The sequence below is a fragment of the Scyliorhinus canicula genome, chromosome 12 (genome assembly GCF_902713615.1).
Source record: "Scyliorhinus canicula chromosome 12, sScyCan1.1, whole genome shotgun sequence".
NCBI classification, from domain to species: domain Eukaryota; kingdom Metazoa; phylum Chordata; class Chondrichthyes; order Carcharhiniformes; family Scyliorhinidae; genus Scyliorhinus; species Scyliorhinus canicula.
The window spans coordinates 137,205,273-137,222,589 of record NC_052157.1 but is presented as its reverse complement, the minus strand read 5'-3'; the positions used below and the strand labels follow the sequence as shown (position 1 = coordinate 137,222,589).

The following is a 17,317-nucleotide window of genomic DNA, read 5'->3' as shown; positions in this document are numbered from 1 at the left end:
AATCAACCCCAAAACAATAATATTCACCCAAACAGGTAAGCCTGTCTGTAAAACCAGAAGTTTTACTTCTGATAGGTAGAACGTAAATTTGGGATTTACCTGTATTAGGAAGTGTAGCTAAGAGGATTCCAATACAAAACAAAGAACACCATATTGTCTCTGGATAAGACCTAAGTTAAGCCTCATCAGGGATAGCGTGCATACTTCTGATCCACTCAAATGATGGGTTATATAGACACCCTAGAGAAGGTTCAGAGCAGGGCCTATATTAATAACTAATAGCAAAAACCTATAATTATCACAATAGTCTCTGTGAATTGGATCTCTTTACTTTAGTAAAGCATAAGGAAACTTAACATAAATATTTTAAATGATAAAGTAATAAGACACACTGAAAAGATTTGAAATATGTAAATTAGGGATAATGAGAAGAAATAGATACAAGCCACATAAGCACACAATTAGTTTAGATGTCAGAAAGATCATTTGCCTTTTGTGCAGTAGATTTTCTGGACAGGTTGCGAGAGATTTTTATTGCTGCACACAAAATGTATGTGGCATGTTGGGTAATGTACGCCGTGGTCATTGTCACCCCCTGGAACTTGTTCTTGATCACCGTCAGGGGTTGGGAATTTTCCAGAATTTTTTCTTTCCCTGAATTGGCCTTGGGTTCCTTTTTAATCTGTTTTCCCACATTCCCACAAAGTTACACAACCTGCTGGCGGGTGGGAGTAGTGCAAGCTGTCAATTAATTGCAACATGGCTGAATGAAACAGAACTCATGAAGCAACTGGTCTTTTTGTGTCGGTCACCTAGTATATTTGCACTTGTGCCCTTGGAACTGCACCCAGGCAAGGAAACAACATCTTCAGAGGTGGTTAGGTTAAAAAAAATGGTAAGGGAGTAAAAATTACATATTTTACTTAAATTATTTCCCAATTTGCCTAATTATAGAATACATTTCACCTGTCCACAAGGAAAGTAATCATTAGTCCACACAGGCCCCTGAAATGAGACCCAGCCTCACCTCCAATTAACACAGCAACAGGTTCCCAGGGCGGCACAGTGGCGAGCACCGCTGCCTCACAATGCCGAGGACCCAGGTTCAATTCTGACCTCGGGTCACTGTCTGTGTGAAATTTGCACGATCTCCCCATGTCTACATGGGTTTCCTCTGGGTGCTTTGGTTTCCTCCCACTGTTCAAAGATGTGCAGGTTAAGTGGATTGGCCGTGCTAAATTGTCCCTTTTTGTCCAAGGACGTGCTGGTTAGGTGGGGATAGGGCGGTGGAGTGGGCCTAGGTAGGATGCTCTTTCAGAGGGTCAGTGCAAATTTTTTTTTATATTTCCATTCTCCTTTTTCACGAATTCTCCCAAATGTACACCCACCAATAAACAATAATCAGTAACGAATGCAATAACAATCCCCATATCAACAACACCAGTCCCATCCTCCCACCAAACCCCCAAACAACAGCCCGCATGTTAACATAAACAAATAACAAACAGGAATCAGGAATCACCCATAGTCACCATTAACACATCAGTGCCCCTCCACCCAACCACCCCCCTAATGTTCGATGTAATTAAATTCTCGAAAATGCATAATGAGTAACGGGCATGTGTTGTAGAACCCCTCCATCCTTGACCTCAGCTCAAATTTGACGCTCTCAAAAGTCAAGAATTCCAGCAGGTCTCCCCGCCACGCCAGGGCACAGAGGTTGATCTCCATCCCAACAGAACCCGCCTTCGGGCGATCAACGAGGCAAAGGCTACAACATCTGCCTCCGCGGTTTCCAACCCCAGCTGGTCCTACACCCCGAATATGGCCTCCTGAGGGCCCGGGTCCAGTTTCACATGTACCACTTTAGAGATTACCCTAAAAACCTCCTTCCAGTAATCCTCCAGCTTTGGACAAGATCAAAACATATGAACGTAGTTTGTGGGTGTCCCGCAGCCCCCCCCCCGCAACATTCACACACATCTTGTACCCCCTCAAAGAGCCGGTTCATCCTCGCCCTTGTGAGGTGCGCTCTATATACCAGCTTCAGCTGTATCAGCTCCAACCTCGTGCACGAGGTGGAGGTGTTGACCCTCCAGAGCACCTCACACCAGAACCCCTCCTGCATGTCCTCTCCCAACTTTTCCTCCCACTTTAGGAGACTTGTTGGGCCGAATGGCCTCCTTCTGCATGGTAGGAACTACCCAGGCTGCAGCTGGCATGACCTTGCTGTAAACCAGATTGTTATTTTAAATGTGACTTAAAGGAAGGGTTCTGAAGTTATAAAATATTAAATATACGTATTCCATCGACAGTGATACCACACCTAAAGGGATGCCAGATAAAGATGAGGCTTGGAATGATTTGCTGATACAGTTAGATGAAGCAGGGTGGAAGAGGCTTGTGTTGAGCACAAACCAGCTGGCTGAATGGCCTCTTCTGTCCTGCAAGCCTTTATGTAATTATAGGACATACACTCCTTTAAGAATGTTATATTTTCATTGTAATTTTTATTACACCAAATTATTTTACAGTAAATATTTTCACTCAACTATCCAGCTGATTACAATGTACTAGATCACATGTAAAGGAGTTTCAAGGTAAAATACTTTCTTCCCCACAGAGTAGGAAAGATGGAGGTCAAATTTTAACCCGTGCAGGTGGTCACATTTATACAATGAAATTTTTACGTTCTGCATCATTTGTACAATAGGCAGTGTATAAAGCAGCATCATATTGATTAGCAATACTGAACGGTCTTGGGTTTGATTATTGATGCTACACAGTGTTAGCTTTGATTATCGATACTGATTCAGTCAGATCATCAATTATCTGTATCTTTTACGTTTATTTTTTAAAATAAATTTAGAGTATCCCATTATATTTTTTAATTAAGGGGCAATTTACTATGGCCAATCCACTTCTTTGGGGGTTGTGGGGGTGAGGTCCACGCAGACACGGGTGAGAGTGTGCAAAATCCGTACAAATAGTGACCCGAGGCCGGGATCAAACCGGGTCCTCAGCACCGTGAGGCAGTAGCTAACCAGTCCATCACCATGCCGCCATGATCTATTATGTTTAAAATGAATGACAAATTGGGTACAGGACAGGGCAAAAGTACACAGCACTTAAACTGGTCCAGCCAGGATGCATCATTGCGATAGGCAACAAAATATTTCCAGATCCACTTCAACCTCAAAATCGTGTGGGGCGATTAGCATGGGGAGATAATCCGAGGTCACACTTTCCTTCTCTTGCTAGCCATACAATGTAATAGAATCCCTAAAGGAAGAAAATCAAAAGAATCAAGTCACAACAACAGAACAAAACTGAATTCACAAGAAGCCAGTCACCTTCACTCTTACCAATATTGAGCTTCAAAGTTGTTGTCGTCTGGAGTTGGATCACGAGAAAAGTTGAGTTCTGTTTGTCAGGCAAATGGCCCAATTCTCCAATTATTGAGACAATTATTTGCACATGAAGAACTACTCCTGGTCCCAATGTCCAGTTACACTAACCTGTTCCATATTTTTCATAAATGCAAACTATCTGCTGTAGTTTTTGTTAATACCGGTTGTCAATTCATTTCTATTACTCACAAACTACAAAATTACACATATAAAATATTTAATTCCAAAATACTGCAAGGAAATTGCATTGCCTAAAATAGCATAAGACATAAGCTATCAGGCAAACATTCTCGTTAGTCAAATGATTAGAGAAGTTAATGTGGTGCCTCTGATATAAAGTGCACGTCAGCAAAGAGTGGTTCATGTATTAATTCTGAATTAAAGTGCAACTTACACCTTTCACAGTGTACATTCAGCAATGCTCAGAATTCTTCTGAAAATTATTCAATGTGAAGCATATGCCCAAAGGCTGATTATAAATTCTTTATGTTTAGTCTTCAATGTGCACAATTGTTGCTTCTGACTAGGGACAAAAAAAATTACACTGAACACAACTGACTAAATTGGTGTGGAATTACTTCATGAAGAATTACCTGCAGCAACAGACACATTCAAGGATTCAATCCCAGGTTGCAAGCCTCTACCTGCTGGTATTGTCAGCATTGTGTGGCAAAGGCTTCTGATTTCATCGGAAAGGCCAAAACCTTCATTTCCTGGGGAGTGGGAAAAAAAAAGTTTACACATGTTGAGATGACCTGCTGGAAACTGAATGTTGAAATGCAAAACTCAGGCTAGTGATTGGGTGATGGAAAAACAAGGATGACAACGTGTTTTTTTGCTGACTGCAGTAATACCGCACCCGTGCAGTATTACCAACGAAACCATTGTCTGCAGATCGCAAAGCAGTAGGCAAACCCCTGTCCTACTGCAGATTGAACTTAATCTAGCCAACACTGAATTCCAGTGACAGAGGCGTCCTGTGCTTCCAACACATGCTCTATTCCCTCAGCAGCTAAGTCTTAAATGTTAAGAGAGTGCAGGTAAGAATGCTTGTATGCTCTGAAGGCGGATCCTGTTGGGATGGACAGAAGCCTCTCCACCCTGTGCCCTGGCGTGGCGGGGGGGACCTGTTGGAATTCTTGACTCTTGAGAAGGTTAACTTTGAACTGAGGGGAAAGACGAAGGGGTTTTACAAGTCATGGGCATTATTCATTATGCACTTTCAAGAACTGGATAACATTGAACATTAGTTGGGGGGGACGGGGAGGAGGATTGGGGGGGTTGTGTGTATTAAGGGTAACTATGGGTAACCCCTGATTCCTTTTTGTCATTTGTTTATGTAAACATGCAGGCTAATATTTGGGGGTTGGTGGGAGGATGGGATCGTTGTTATTCTGGGGATTGACATATTTGTTGCTGATTGTTGTTTATTGTTGGTGGGTGTAAATTTGGGAGCAAATGTGAAAAAGGAGAATAAAAATATATATTTTTTAAAAAGAATGCTTTTATTGCTTGTATGCTAAACGTTCCAAGAAGAGCCAGTGTACTGCTCTGGCACTTTGACTGGAGTTGCACTGCAGCCAGTGTGACATTTGGACATCAAACGTGAAACCTAATTCCCAAGTAAAAATACCACTTTTTGGTTGATGTACAATTATAACTGCTTTACATTGACTCAAACATTCTACAGGGAGTGTTTGTTGTGTTCACCACAGTCAAGGAGCAGAACATTTTGTCCACATTCAGTACCTGAGATCAGGAGCAACACAACCAGCTGCAGAATAAAGCTACCTTCACACGTCCCCATATGCTTATACACTCAAAGAAGATGGCTGTGGTCAGTTCCTCTCCCTTCGCCGTATTATTTTCTATCAGTACAAGACATAGATGTAAGGAAATTTTTAAATATCTACGTTTATGTGTTACCTTTCACATCCTCGGGGTATTTCAAAGCCAATGAACTACACTCAAAGTGTGATCACTGTGGGCAGCACAGTGGCACAGTGGGTTAGCCCTGCTGTCACACGGCGCTGAGGTACCAGGTTCGATCCCGGCTCTGGGTCATTGTCCGTGTGGAGTTTGCACATTCTCCCTGTGTTTGCGTGGGTTTCGCCCCCACAACCCAAAGATGTGCAGCTAGGTGGATTGGCCACGCTAAATTGCCCATTAATTGGAAGAAATGAATTGGGTACTCTAAATTTATAACAAAAAAATGTGATCACTATTTCCCGTAGGCAAGACCAGCAGCCACAATGTAAGGTCCCAGAAACAGTATGGTGATAAATGACCAGATAATCCTTTCTGGTGGTGTAGGTTGGGGGATAAATGTTGGCCAAGTCATTTGGTAAACTCCTCTGAACAGTACCGTGAGATCTTTTAGGCCTATCTGAGCAGGCAGACGACTTCTCAGCTTAATGTCTGATCCAAAATACAACAGCTTTAATCATGTGGCACTGGAGTGTCAGTCTAGATTTTGTGCTCAAGTCATTTGAGTTGGGAATAATGGTGTTATTTCAAAAGCATATACACAGCTGTGACAAACCAGCTTTCTAAAACTATACAACTATAGAATTGGAGTAATCAGCGAGTAGTTAAGGTCATAAGAAATAAGAGCAAGAGTCGGCCATTCGGCCCAGTGAGCCTGCACCACCATTAATTGAGATCATGGCTGATCTAATTGTTGCCTAAACTCCACTTTCCTGCCTGCTTGACTCCCTTGTCGATCAAAAACTGAACATTTCTGGAGCAGAATCACTGCTGAAAGACATAAATTATTCATGATAATGTGAACAAAGAAGTCATTTTACTGGTGTGTTTTTTTTAATGAAACCTCTCACCACGCAGAGTATCCTCCATAAATGGGCATCGTTGCATCAGGTTTAAATGTAGATCCTAACATCCAGTTTACTGGAAACAGAATCTTTTTGTTTAAATAAAGACACTTGTCCAACACTTGTAAATTGAGCAATCATTTTACACTACCTAAAACAAGGATGGTCTGTTCATTCCACTGGAACTGTGCACAAGGGATGGTTGGTGCACTGCTTGCCTCTGTAGACTTTCCAACTGTTCCTGTTATTTGCCAGCCTAGGGCTGCTTTTGCCTATATTGAAGTTAAAGTAGACATCAGATAAGATACATTACCAAGCTATTTAGAAACACTCCCCAAAATACCATCATACGCTTCAACTTATAAAAACTTTTTGTTACCTTTAGCACTTGCGGCAAACTGGGCGTGCAATATACAGTCATAACTTCCACAGCTCCAGCACTAGCTTTGCTCACAGTCGGTGTTAAAGAGCAACTGTAAGATAATGCAAGGTAAACATCAATAAACAAAAATATTCAATGTTTCTCGAGGAACTGTAAATTTACCAGACATTCTGTTGTATGTAATTCATTGTGAAATATTTATTATATTGTGTTTCTGCCAGCTGTGGCTGTGTTGGTAGCTCTCTTACCACTGAGTCAGAAGGTTGTGGATGCAAGTTCCACTCCAGGGCTTGAGCACATAAAAATCAAAACCGACGCATCAGTGCAGTGCTGAGAGAGTGCTGCATTGTCGGACTTGCTGGTTTTCATGTGTTATACTAAGCCTGGCTTCTCAGAAGTGGACGTATAAGAACCAATGGTACTATTTTAGAAGAAGGGGAGTTCTCCCAGGTATCCTGACCAATATTCATCCCTCCATCAATGTCAGAACAACAGATTATCCGTCATTATCACATTGCTGTCTGTGGGAGTTTGCTGTGTGCAAAATTCTCTGGGGGAGGGTTCTACGTAGCAATGGTGACAACACTTGAAAAGTACTTCATTGACTGTAAAACGGTTTGGCATTTCCTGTGGTCATGAAAGGCACCTTATAAATGCAAGCCTTTCTTTTGTTTTCCAAGAGAACACCTTATATAGTCTGCACAGCACTCAGTGGCTATGTTCAAGCAATATCAGCTTCTTGGGTGCCTTGTTAAAGATGTTGTGTGGAATCACACCCCAGATGTGAGTTTCTGCCTTCAGGGTAGGAGCAGTTTATTTTTACAACAAGACTTGATGCAACTCAGTTTCTTCTGTAACTCTCAGAACCACAGGCTATTGCTACAGCCTTGACATTAGGGAATAGTGTCGTTTGCAAACTCAGGATGCCTAAAGTTCTTCAGAACCACTGACTTACTTTTTGAAGCTGGTATTTGCGTGCAGCAAAGTCCCAGGAGCGTTACTGAGATGAATTAGTGCCCAGCTGATCGATTTTGATGGCACTGCTTGTGGGATATAATGTTATTCAGAACAGGTCGGGAGATCTCAGAAAATATAGCATTGAATTCTCCATGGCCGCCTGGCCTCCGTTTGACATCTCATCTGAGATGTAACACTTCTGGTACTGTAGTTCTCCCTCTGTAATGCATTGAAGTGGCAGTCTAAAATGCACGATCAAGTCCTGCAGCCAGGACTCGAGTCTACATCTTTCAGATCCAGAGGTAAGAGTATCTCCACTGAGTAGAGTTTCCACTTAGTTAGCAGTAAATGGATCAATATAACAAGTTTCAAATGACTTGTAGGGAACAGATTTTATACAGTTTACGTCTGCTGAATATGAATCATACTGAGACCAGCTCTAGTTATATCACAATGTAACATCAGAAGTGCAATATGTCAAAATACATGCCTGTCATTTTATGAGTCATATAATCTAAAGATATTTTTTAATGACTGCGCAATCAGCAAAGTCAGGTGAGGGTCTAAATAAAACAGTAGTTGTTGATAACATCGCTGTGATTAATATCGGGTCTATCATTTCAAAATGCCTTCGCCACTTTAAAATATTTTCTCCGATTGTCCACCCACTACAAAACCATTACAACATTTTACATGCAAGTAGATAGTGGCGATGTTAAAGAGGGAGAACTCAAATTCAAAGAACAATTTTGCCCCAATTTATTTGTAGAGACTCGGTGAGAAGGGAGCACTTTTATTTGACCCCACTGCGGCAAAGCATACTTGGGCATTGCGATGGTGGGTCTGTGCCAGCTTGATGAGGTGTCCTGCCAGTGTTCCTTAAATAACTTTGAACTGGCTCATTCTACAATGAGGGGATATAAGAAGCTTCCCTTAGTAATTAAACAGGGTCTGAGCGCCACCTGCTGGACAATTTTGTGGAAGCATCGACAGCATTTTCACAGCAACATGTGTAACAGGAATTTTAGAGATGTTTTCTGGTATCATTTCTCTGACGTGACTTAACACCGGTTTATTTTACTTTCAAAAATCGATTCTCATGCTGAGAAATACTACAGGTACCCTCAAAAGATGGTAATCATAGCTTATGGTGTACGATTCTAGGTTGAATTACAATTTAAGTCTTTTTGCATTACTCTTTACTTAACGTCTATTTACATTCTTCCACCTCAGAGGCGTACATAGTAGAGATGGCAAAAGCCAGAAATCCATTGGCAGAACCATCATCCCTGAGGGCACCATAGCGTAATCTTGCGGATTAACTACAATTTCATTCCCCACGTGAGTTTTCATATATATTTCATGACGACATTTAAATTAAAATTATTATATCTGACAGGTTGTGTTTAAGTCTTTTCAAAAATAACGCAACAAGGGAGTCAATGGTTAATTTAAAATAACAACCTTAATTGTTACCTGTTTTGCTGACCTACTAGAACACGGTCTGCTCCAAGAAAGTACGCTGAACGAAGCACAGCTCCCATATTCATGGGATCCTGGATTCCTTCCAGTGCCAGCCACAAGATCGGTTTGTCATTATGTTCAAATGCAGGGCCATCAATATCTGTTGAACAGCATTGATCATAGTTCACATAGTCCAGTGGTGTCACCTCAAGACAAATGCCCTGGTGAACGCGGCCCGCGCATAACCTGTCAAGCACCTTTCTCGTCACCTGATGTACTGGCACTCCCATTTCCCTGGCCCGCTGATGGATTCCCTGCATTTCAGCACGCTGACTTCGATTTTCCTTAACAAACAGCTTGAAAATCTTTCTGCGCAATTGGGAGAGTGCCAGGCTGCAGGGTGCAATGCCAAATAACATCTCTGAACCTCTCTCCCTTTCAAAAGATTGAGGAGCCTTTGGCATTTTTCGTTTTGCAAAATCATCATCTCTAAGGCTGCGGAATTCCAAGTTGCGAACATAATTAGGTTCTGAGTTTGATCGTCTATACGCGAGTTTGGAAATGTTTTGAGACCGCTGATTAAAACCAGTATGTTCTTGTTTTCTTGGAGTTCCAGTGGAAAGATTTATTTCCGGCCTCCTTGCCATTCTGAATGCAGCAGACCCATGGAAGCTTTCTGAGAACTCAGTTAATCTCTTTGCATTACCTCTAACATCCAGTTCTGACTTATTGAAGTCATGTTCGTGGCTCTTGCTTGACTTTGATGCCTTCTCAGATTTAACTGTGGGCTTCTGTTTGACTGATGCCCTGTCGTTAGGTATTTCCCTTTTGCAGCTACAATGACGAACAAACCGTAACCAGGAAAACTGCCAGAGACTCCTCCTCAGACACCTGGCAGCTTCGTTCGACATAATAGATGACACTGTTGCCTGTTTTAAAAACTCCGCCTGTCAAAAGCAAATTGTTTCTGTCAAAGTACTATATACAAAGGCTCATTGCTGAAATAATAGTGACAGCCCAGTAAGTAAATGCACCACTAAATGTAGTAGCTAACAACACCAACCAGAAGGCCACGTGTTTAATTTGTCTGTGCTGTGACAACTCATCTCAACCAGTAGCTAGGACGTGGCAATGTGGTTCATGTCCCTGAGCTGAGAAGGGTAAACTGGTCAGTTACTGTTCCTAATCAGAATTCAGTGCTTCCCAACATACACGGTGTCTGTATGTGAGGCAAGGATAGGATTTTAGTTATGAAGCCCACAATAGTCAAATATCTTCCAAATATTTTACTAGGCTTCCACATAAAAGCAACAACCAGATGGCAAGATACCGGGGGAGCATTTGGCACACATGAACATAATGACAGAACAAGGGAAAGGGGAGGATGGGGGGAGCAAGTGCTAAACATGTCAATATAATCGGAAGCCTGCTCCACGATTCAATATGATTACAGTTGATTTTCAATCTTAATGTTGCTTTCCCGCCTGATCCCTATGTCCTTTTGATTCTCTTAGTTTCCAAAATTCTATTTTTTCACCTGTATCGGTTTCAATGAGTGAGCATCCATAGTTCACTGGGATAGGGAATTCCTATGAGGAAACTTATCAATCCCAAACAGGAAACCCATTATCCTGAGACCATGCCCCATAGATCTAGACACTCCAGCTAGGCCTTTCAAAATGGTGTGTGCGTCAATTAAATCACCACTCATTTTTCTAAGCTCCAGAGTATAGGCCCATTTCACTGAATCTCTCCTCATAGGAGAACCCTCTCATTCTCAGAATCAATACTCACCACCCCCCCCCCCCCCTTTCCTTTATCCGTCCTAGGCAATAGTACCCTTCTTTAGGGGTGAAGGTCGATACCGTACACATTGCTCCTGGTGTGGTGGTCACCCTAAACAAGTGCAGCAAAACTTCCTTACTTTTGTACTCCAACCCCAAAATACAATTTGCTTCTAATTACTTGCCAAATCTGCATGTTATCTTTCGGTCTTTCATGCATAAGGCCACCCAAATTCCTGAAAATTCCCTTAATACGTTTCTCACCATTTAAAAAATATTTTGGTATTCTTCCTACCAAAGTGAACATACTCGCGGTTCCCCACATTACACATCATCTGCCACCTCCTTTGCCCCCTTACAGACTTTACCCGGGTTTGATTCCCGGCTTGGGTCACTAACTGTGCGGAGTCTGCACGTTCTCCCCCAGTCTGCGTGGGTTTCCTCCCACAAGTCCCGAAAGATGTGCTTGGTAGGTGAATTGGACATTCTGAATTCTCCCTCAGTGTACCCGAACAGGCATTATAGAGTGGCAACTAGGGGATTTTCACAGTAACTTCATTGCAGTGTTAATGCAAGCCTACTTATAACACTAATAAAGATTATTATTATTATTTGGGGGTGGTATTTCACGCTGTCAGATAGCACGAGTTGGGAAATTTCCCTGCTTGCTGCACCAGTTTTGGGAGAAAGTGCTCTGTGTCGAGGTGGGCTATTTAAAAAGCCCACCCACCTTGTGGTAAACAATAAGCTCCAATGATTTGGGTCCCAGTTGTTTCCTTAAATTTTGGATCCACAGGCCCTCACCCCTTATTATCCATCTCTGTGACACAGGTAAGCTTTTCTTGATACTTTTAAAGAGCTGGGAATTTAATTAACTTCACAGCTTGACTATTCTATAGAGCTTATCTGCCCTACACGAGCACCTATGTCTACTCCAAAAATTTGTGAATTATGTACTACGGGATGAGGTACATGCAGCAGCAAAAATGGGATCCGTTTGAACTCAACAGGACTTCCGAATCCAGGTCCCAGCCACCATTTTATAGGTCCGTTAAGTACAGCCCTTTGTGTCCTCACGGCTTACTCTCCAACTAATTTTCAATCTTCGGCAAACATGGAAGAATTCAGTTATCACTGCTTCCGTCTGCTGCAGGAAGGTATGAGTGGAGGCTAGGCCCTCACAATAGGGGATGGGAAGATGAGGAAAAATATAAAAATTAAGTTGAGGTAAAAAGAATTTTGGCAGGTGGGTCTAGAACAGAAACAGTTAAGGCCGGTTGCCTATTTGCTCTTTCAACCACAAAATGGACTTGAATGGAACCAGTGGGAAATATATAAGAGACTAACTTGAATTTTAGGCAGCAAACTGAATCGTGCATTCTAATTTCCATCACTGAAAGTACACGACACATTAACTTGGTGCTCTAAGTGCCTAACTATAGTGGTAAACAATGAGCTCCATTTAAATTATACTGCAACTTCAACCAACAATATAATTTGGTGTCCAGGCTGATGAAATCGTGGAAACAGGCAAAGGCTTTTTTCATTAGAAGAAATTTGAAAAAGCATAACAAAGATTTAAACCCCAGTCCATCGTCAACGGAAATGCATCAGACCCAAGTAGCCTGGGCTGGGTTTCAGCAGATTGGCTGACGCAGGGCAGTTACCATTGATGTTGCTGACATTCAAACAGGTGTTCTTTGTGATGGAAAAGATATGGGGTTAGAAGCTCAGCTCGGGCAGATCATGCCGCAGAGATAGTGAACATTCTGGTTCAGCCTGAGAGTTCTGAGGGAAAAGGAGGATGGAATTAGTGGCGAGGGAACAGTGTTCGGGAAGACAAGGAAGCTCAAAACAATGGTTTCAATCTTCCCAATGTTTGCAGAAATTCTGGCTCATCCAAAATTTGATGCTGGACAAATAGTCTTTGACAGCAGAAGTATGGAGAGGTTTTGAATGTTAGTAGAGCTGGGTGCCATCAGTATAAACGTGGAAACTGAACTCATGTTGTTTGATGATGTCACCAAGGAATACTACATATATATTTTTTAAATTTAAAGCACCAATTCATTTTTTTCCAATTAAGGGGCAATCTGCATGGCCAATCCACCTACCCTGCACAGCTTTGGGTTTTGGGGGTGAGACACACGCAGACACAGGGAGAATATGCAAACTCCACACAGACAGTGACCCGGTTCCTCGGCACCGTGAGGCAGCAGTGCTAACCATTGCATCACCATGCCGCCCCAAGAAATAGTAGGAAAGAAAGAGATAAATTTGTGGGGGAGTCTAGAGGCAATAATGTGTGGGAAAGGCTTTGGAAATCAGAAGTACAAGGGGACTGAGGAGTCCTAGTTCAGGATTCTCTTAAGACTATCATGCAGGTTCAGTTGGCAGTTAGGAAGGTAAATGCAATGTTAGCATTCTTGTTGAGAGGGCTAGAATACAAAAGCAGGGATGCACTGTTGAGGCTATTCAAGGCTCTGATCAGACCCCATTTGGAATATTGTGAGCAGTTTTGGGCCCCGTATGTAGGAATGATGTGCTAGACTTGGAGAGGGTCCAGAGGAAGCTCGCAAGAATTATCCCCGGACAGAAGGACTTGTCATATGAGGAGCGGTTGAGGACTCTGGGTCTGTACTTGATGGGGTTTAGAAGGATGAGGAGGGGGGATCTCATTAAAACTTACATAATCCTGTCAGGCCCAGATCAAATGTACGTGGAGAGGATGTTTCCACTAATAGGAGAAACTAGAACCCGAGGGTACAGCCTCAGACTGAAGAGACAATTCTTTAAAACAGAAATGAAGAGGAATTTCTTAAGCCAGAGGGTGGTGAATCTGTGGAACTTTTGCCTGAGAAAGGTTGTGGAGGCCAAGACATTGTCTTTAAGACAGAGATAGATACGCTCTTGATTAATAAGGGGAATCGGGGTTTATGGGGAGAAGGCAGGAGAATGAGGATGAGAAACCTATCAGTATGATTGAATGGCAGAGCAAACCCAATGGACCAAATGGCCTAAAATAGCCTAAGAATTCTCTTTCAACCAAATGGCCTAATTCTGCTCCTATGTCTTGTATGGAAGATAAGCTATTGCAGGAGATTCTCATCATACAACTAGATGGGAAAACTGTAACCAAGAAAGGCCAGTCACACTGAGCTTGTCAACAAAGGATGCACTCTGGAGGTTAGTGTGATCAACCATTCCAAAATCTGAAGTGACTAAGAAGGATGAGGAGAGATAGTACATGCAACATGGTGACAGGCAGAGGATATTATTTTTACTTTGATCAGGGTTGTTTCAATGCTGTGACAGGGGCAGAAGTATAACTGGGGAGTTTCAAATAGAATTGCGGGAAAGATGGGTATGGATTTGGGAAATGTTTAGTTAAGAATTCTGAGGAGTAATAGGACGTGTGTAGGCGGGGGGTGGGAGGGGTGGTCATTAGCACTTATCCAGAATCACAGGTTTGTTACAGCACGGGAGGCCATTTGGCCTGTCATGTCTGCACTGAGTATCCAAATGGCCAATTGCCCTAGTAACCATTAAGCTGCTTTCTCCCCTGCACATTCTTCCTCTCTAGTTAACTGCCTAATATTCTACTGGGTGATCGATCGAACCGGCTTTTGCCACCCTCAGGCAGCACATGGACTCCAGATCCTAACACTGCATGTGAAAGCCTTTTTATCAAATAAATTTAGAGAACCAATTATTATTTTTTCCCCCAATTGCAATGGGCAATTTAGCATGCCCCATCCATCTACCCTGCACATCGAATCATAGAATTTACAGTGCAGTAGGAGGCCATTCAGCCCATCGAGTCTGCACCGGCTCTTGGAAAGAGCACCCTACCCAAGGTCAACAACTCCACCCTATCCCCATAGCCCAGTAATCCCACCCTATCCCCATAACCCAGAAACCCCACCCAACACTAAGGGCAATTTTGGACACTAAGGGCAATTTATCATGGCCAATCCACCTAACCTGCACATCTTTGGACTGTGGGAGGAAACCGGAGCACCCGGAGGAAACCCACGCACACGGGGAGGATGTGCAGACTCCGCACAGACAGTGACCCAAGCCGGAATCGAACCTGGGACCCTGGAGCTGTGAAGCGATTGTGCTATCCACAATGCTACTGTGCTGCCCTCTTTGCACATCTTTGGCTTGTGGGGGTGAGACCACGCAGACATGGGAAGAATGTGCCAAACTTCAGACAGAAATGACCTAGGGGCAAACTCGGGTCCTTGGTGACATGAGCAGCAGGGCTAACCACCGTGAAAGCCTTTCTTCGCGCCATTGTTGCGTCTTTCACCGGGTACCTCAAATCTGCACCCTCGTGTTCTCCAGCACATATTCTACCCATCTACTCTGTCCAGACCCCTCGTGATTTTGAACATTGAATTTTGGCTCACGCAAGACGTGAAGAATGGCTTTTTGGGCGGGATGGCAAAGGGCAGCTGGCACCTGCAGAAACCCCCAAGGAATTGCGGGAAGGGTTGTTAGTGAGATTACCCACAATGAAAGGTGGGGGAACAAATTATCGGTGTGCTTTTGATGATACACGGAGGCAGATACATCTGGTGGCGTGGGCAGCTGGATAAGCTGTAATATAAAAAATAAAAGGCCTGAACTTACTATTTAAAATGTTTTGATTTTGGTGACAAGACTTGATGAGTTTGCTCATCCAGCTTCCACTGGGGCCTCGGCTCGTCTCTGGCACCCGGCCGCACACTGACCCTCTGCTCAGAGAAACCACCACATCCCTCCCTCCATCCAGCCCGGAGGCCCCCGTCAGTCTGGAGGAGGCCTCGGCCCAGGACCCGGTTACCCGGCAACGCTGCCGGAAACGGAAATCCCTCCCGTGCAACACAGAACCCCTTCCGACCTGCATCAACTCCCTGAGGGCTGGAGGCGTCCTTCCCTTTCTTCAAAACGTTGTTTCGTTCGCTTTTCCCATTCAAAATTTGAGTTAACCACATCTCTTGCGGTGTTAGGAGTAAGATTTATTATTTTTGGGTTCCACATTCTCCTGGAACCGATGCACAATCTGGCCCCTGTCGATCCCATTTATCTCAATCCGGTTTCAGTACAACACCAAAGCAAAGAATTATACCCCATCCCCCAGCTTGTGTGCAGGTACTGCTGCAGGGAAATGAGTTACAATCATGTGTCACTAACTAATCACTGACCCGGCTGAGATCCTACACTTTATGCATTGGCCTACTTGTGACAATAATAAAGGTTATCTGGGTTTCTTGCACTCGAAACGTTACTTCCTTCTTCCACATTTGCTGCCAAACCCAGAGTTTTTCCAGCATTGTTATTTCAAATTTCCTGTTTTGCTCTCATGGGGGGACAGCACAGTCGCACAATTGCTTCACAGCTCCAGGGTCCCAAGTTTGATTCCCAGCTTGGGTCAGTCGGTGCAGAGGCTGCAAGTTCTCCCCGTGTCGGTTTCCTCTGGGTTACTCCCAGTCCAATGATGTGCAGGTTAGGTGAATTGGCCATTCTAAATTGCCTTTTTGTCCAAAAAGTTTGGGTGGGGTTACTGGGATGGGGTGGAGGCGTGGGCTTGGGTAGGGTGCTCTTTCCAAGAGCGGGTGCAGACTCGATGGGCTGAATGGCCTCCTCCTGCACTGTAAATTCTGATATATCTGGCCTACCATTCCAGGTTCCATCAACAAACCAGCCCTGCATTGGTTTATTTAGCAGTATTGCACAACGGCTGGGCTTTGGGCCTGCCAAGCTTGGGTATCAATCTCTGTAAGTCGCCCAGTGTTTCGTTGACTGGTACTCGAGATCTTGCGATAGGACATCACCCGGCCAAGATTTGTTCTCTGTGCCAAACAAGACATCCTTCAGCTCCTTGATTCAGGTCCTTATGTGCAGAGCTGTCAGGGGTACACCCATGATGATAGGTTTTTGTAGGTTAGTTAGCCTCCTTGCGGCCACTTTCCCTTTATGTCACAAATGCACTTCATAATCCGAGATCTATTCGAACCAGAGGAAGTACCAGCAATGCAAAGCTAGTTCTGGACCACGAAGAGGGAATTTTGGGCATGCCTACATATTTAACCACCACCAGGACTGCAGAAACCGGATAAAAGCAAATTACTGCGGATGCTGGAATCTGAAACAAAAGAAAATGCTGGAAAATCTCAGCAGCATCTGTAGGGAGAGAAAAGAGCTAATGTTTCAAAGTTTCAAGTCCAATGACTCTTTGTCTCAAAACGTTAGCTCATTTCTCTCCCAACAGATGCTGCTAGACCTGCTGCAGTGTCCTGCAATCACTGGATCCTATATTCACTGAATCTCATACTAATATGCAATGATTTGGACAGTTGCCTCTTCAATCAGCATGTTCCATAACAACCTCTATTTACATTTCCTCCTTAAAGCTCATCATTTATATTTCAAGATACTCCCTAAAACCTAATTTTAAACCAACCTATTAGACATTTGACATATTTCATATATGGCTCGCTG

At 43.4% G+C, this 17,317-nt stretch overlaps 1 protein-coding gene across 2 annotated transcripts; it reads right to left on the bottom strand.

Moving 5' to 3' along the window:
* Positions 1-2,485: 2,485 nt before the first annotated feature.
* Positions 2,486-15,603, bottom strand: mrm1 (mitochondrial rRNA methyltransferase 1 homolog (S. cerevisiae)). 2 transcript variants are annotated; one of them, XM_038814258.1, is made up of 7 exons: positions 15,467-15,603; positions 12,496-12,616; positions 9,057-9,991; positions 6,621-6,714; positions 6,393-6,513; positions 4,004-4,123; positions 2,486-3,282 (listed from the first exon to the last, which is right to left on the bottom strand). In XM_038814258.1, exons 2-7 carry the CDS (start codon positions 12,511-12,513, stop codon positions 3,239-3,241), a joined length of 1,332 nt encoding a protein of 443 aa, XP_038670186.1. In that variant the 5' UTR covers positions 12,514-12,616; positions 15,467-15,603; the 3' UTR covers positions 2,486-3,238. The 2 variants fall into 2 exon arrangements, with proteins under 2 accessions (XP_038670186.1, XP_038670187.1); XM_038814259.1 differs by lacking the exon at positions 12,496-12,616.
* Positions 15,604-17,317: the final 1,714 nt, after the last annotated feature.

What these genes read in the sequence shown, in the direction of transcription:
- mrm1 (XM_038814258.1), bottom strand. An exon ending in ACAGACCATCCTTGTTTTAG is followed by an intron (nt 4,124 to 6,392) that starts GTAGTGTAAAAT and finishes CCCACTCCCCAG; the next exon opens with GAAATGAAGGTTTTGGCCTT. An exon ending in GAATGTGTCTGTTGCTGCAG is followed by an intron (nt 3,283 to 4,003) that starts GTAATTCTTCAT and finishes TTCTTCCTTTAG; the next exon opens with GGATTCTATTACATTGTATG.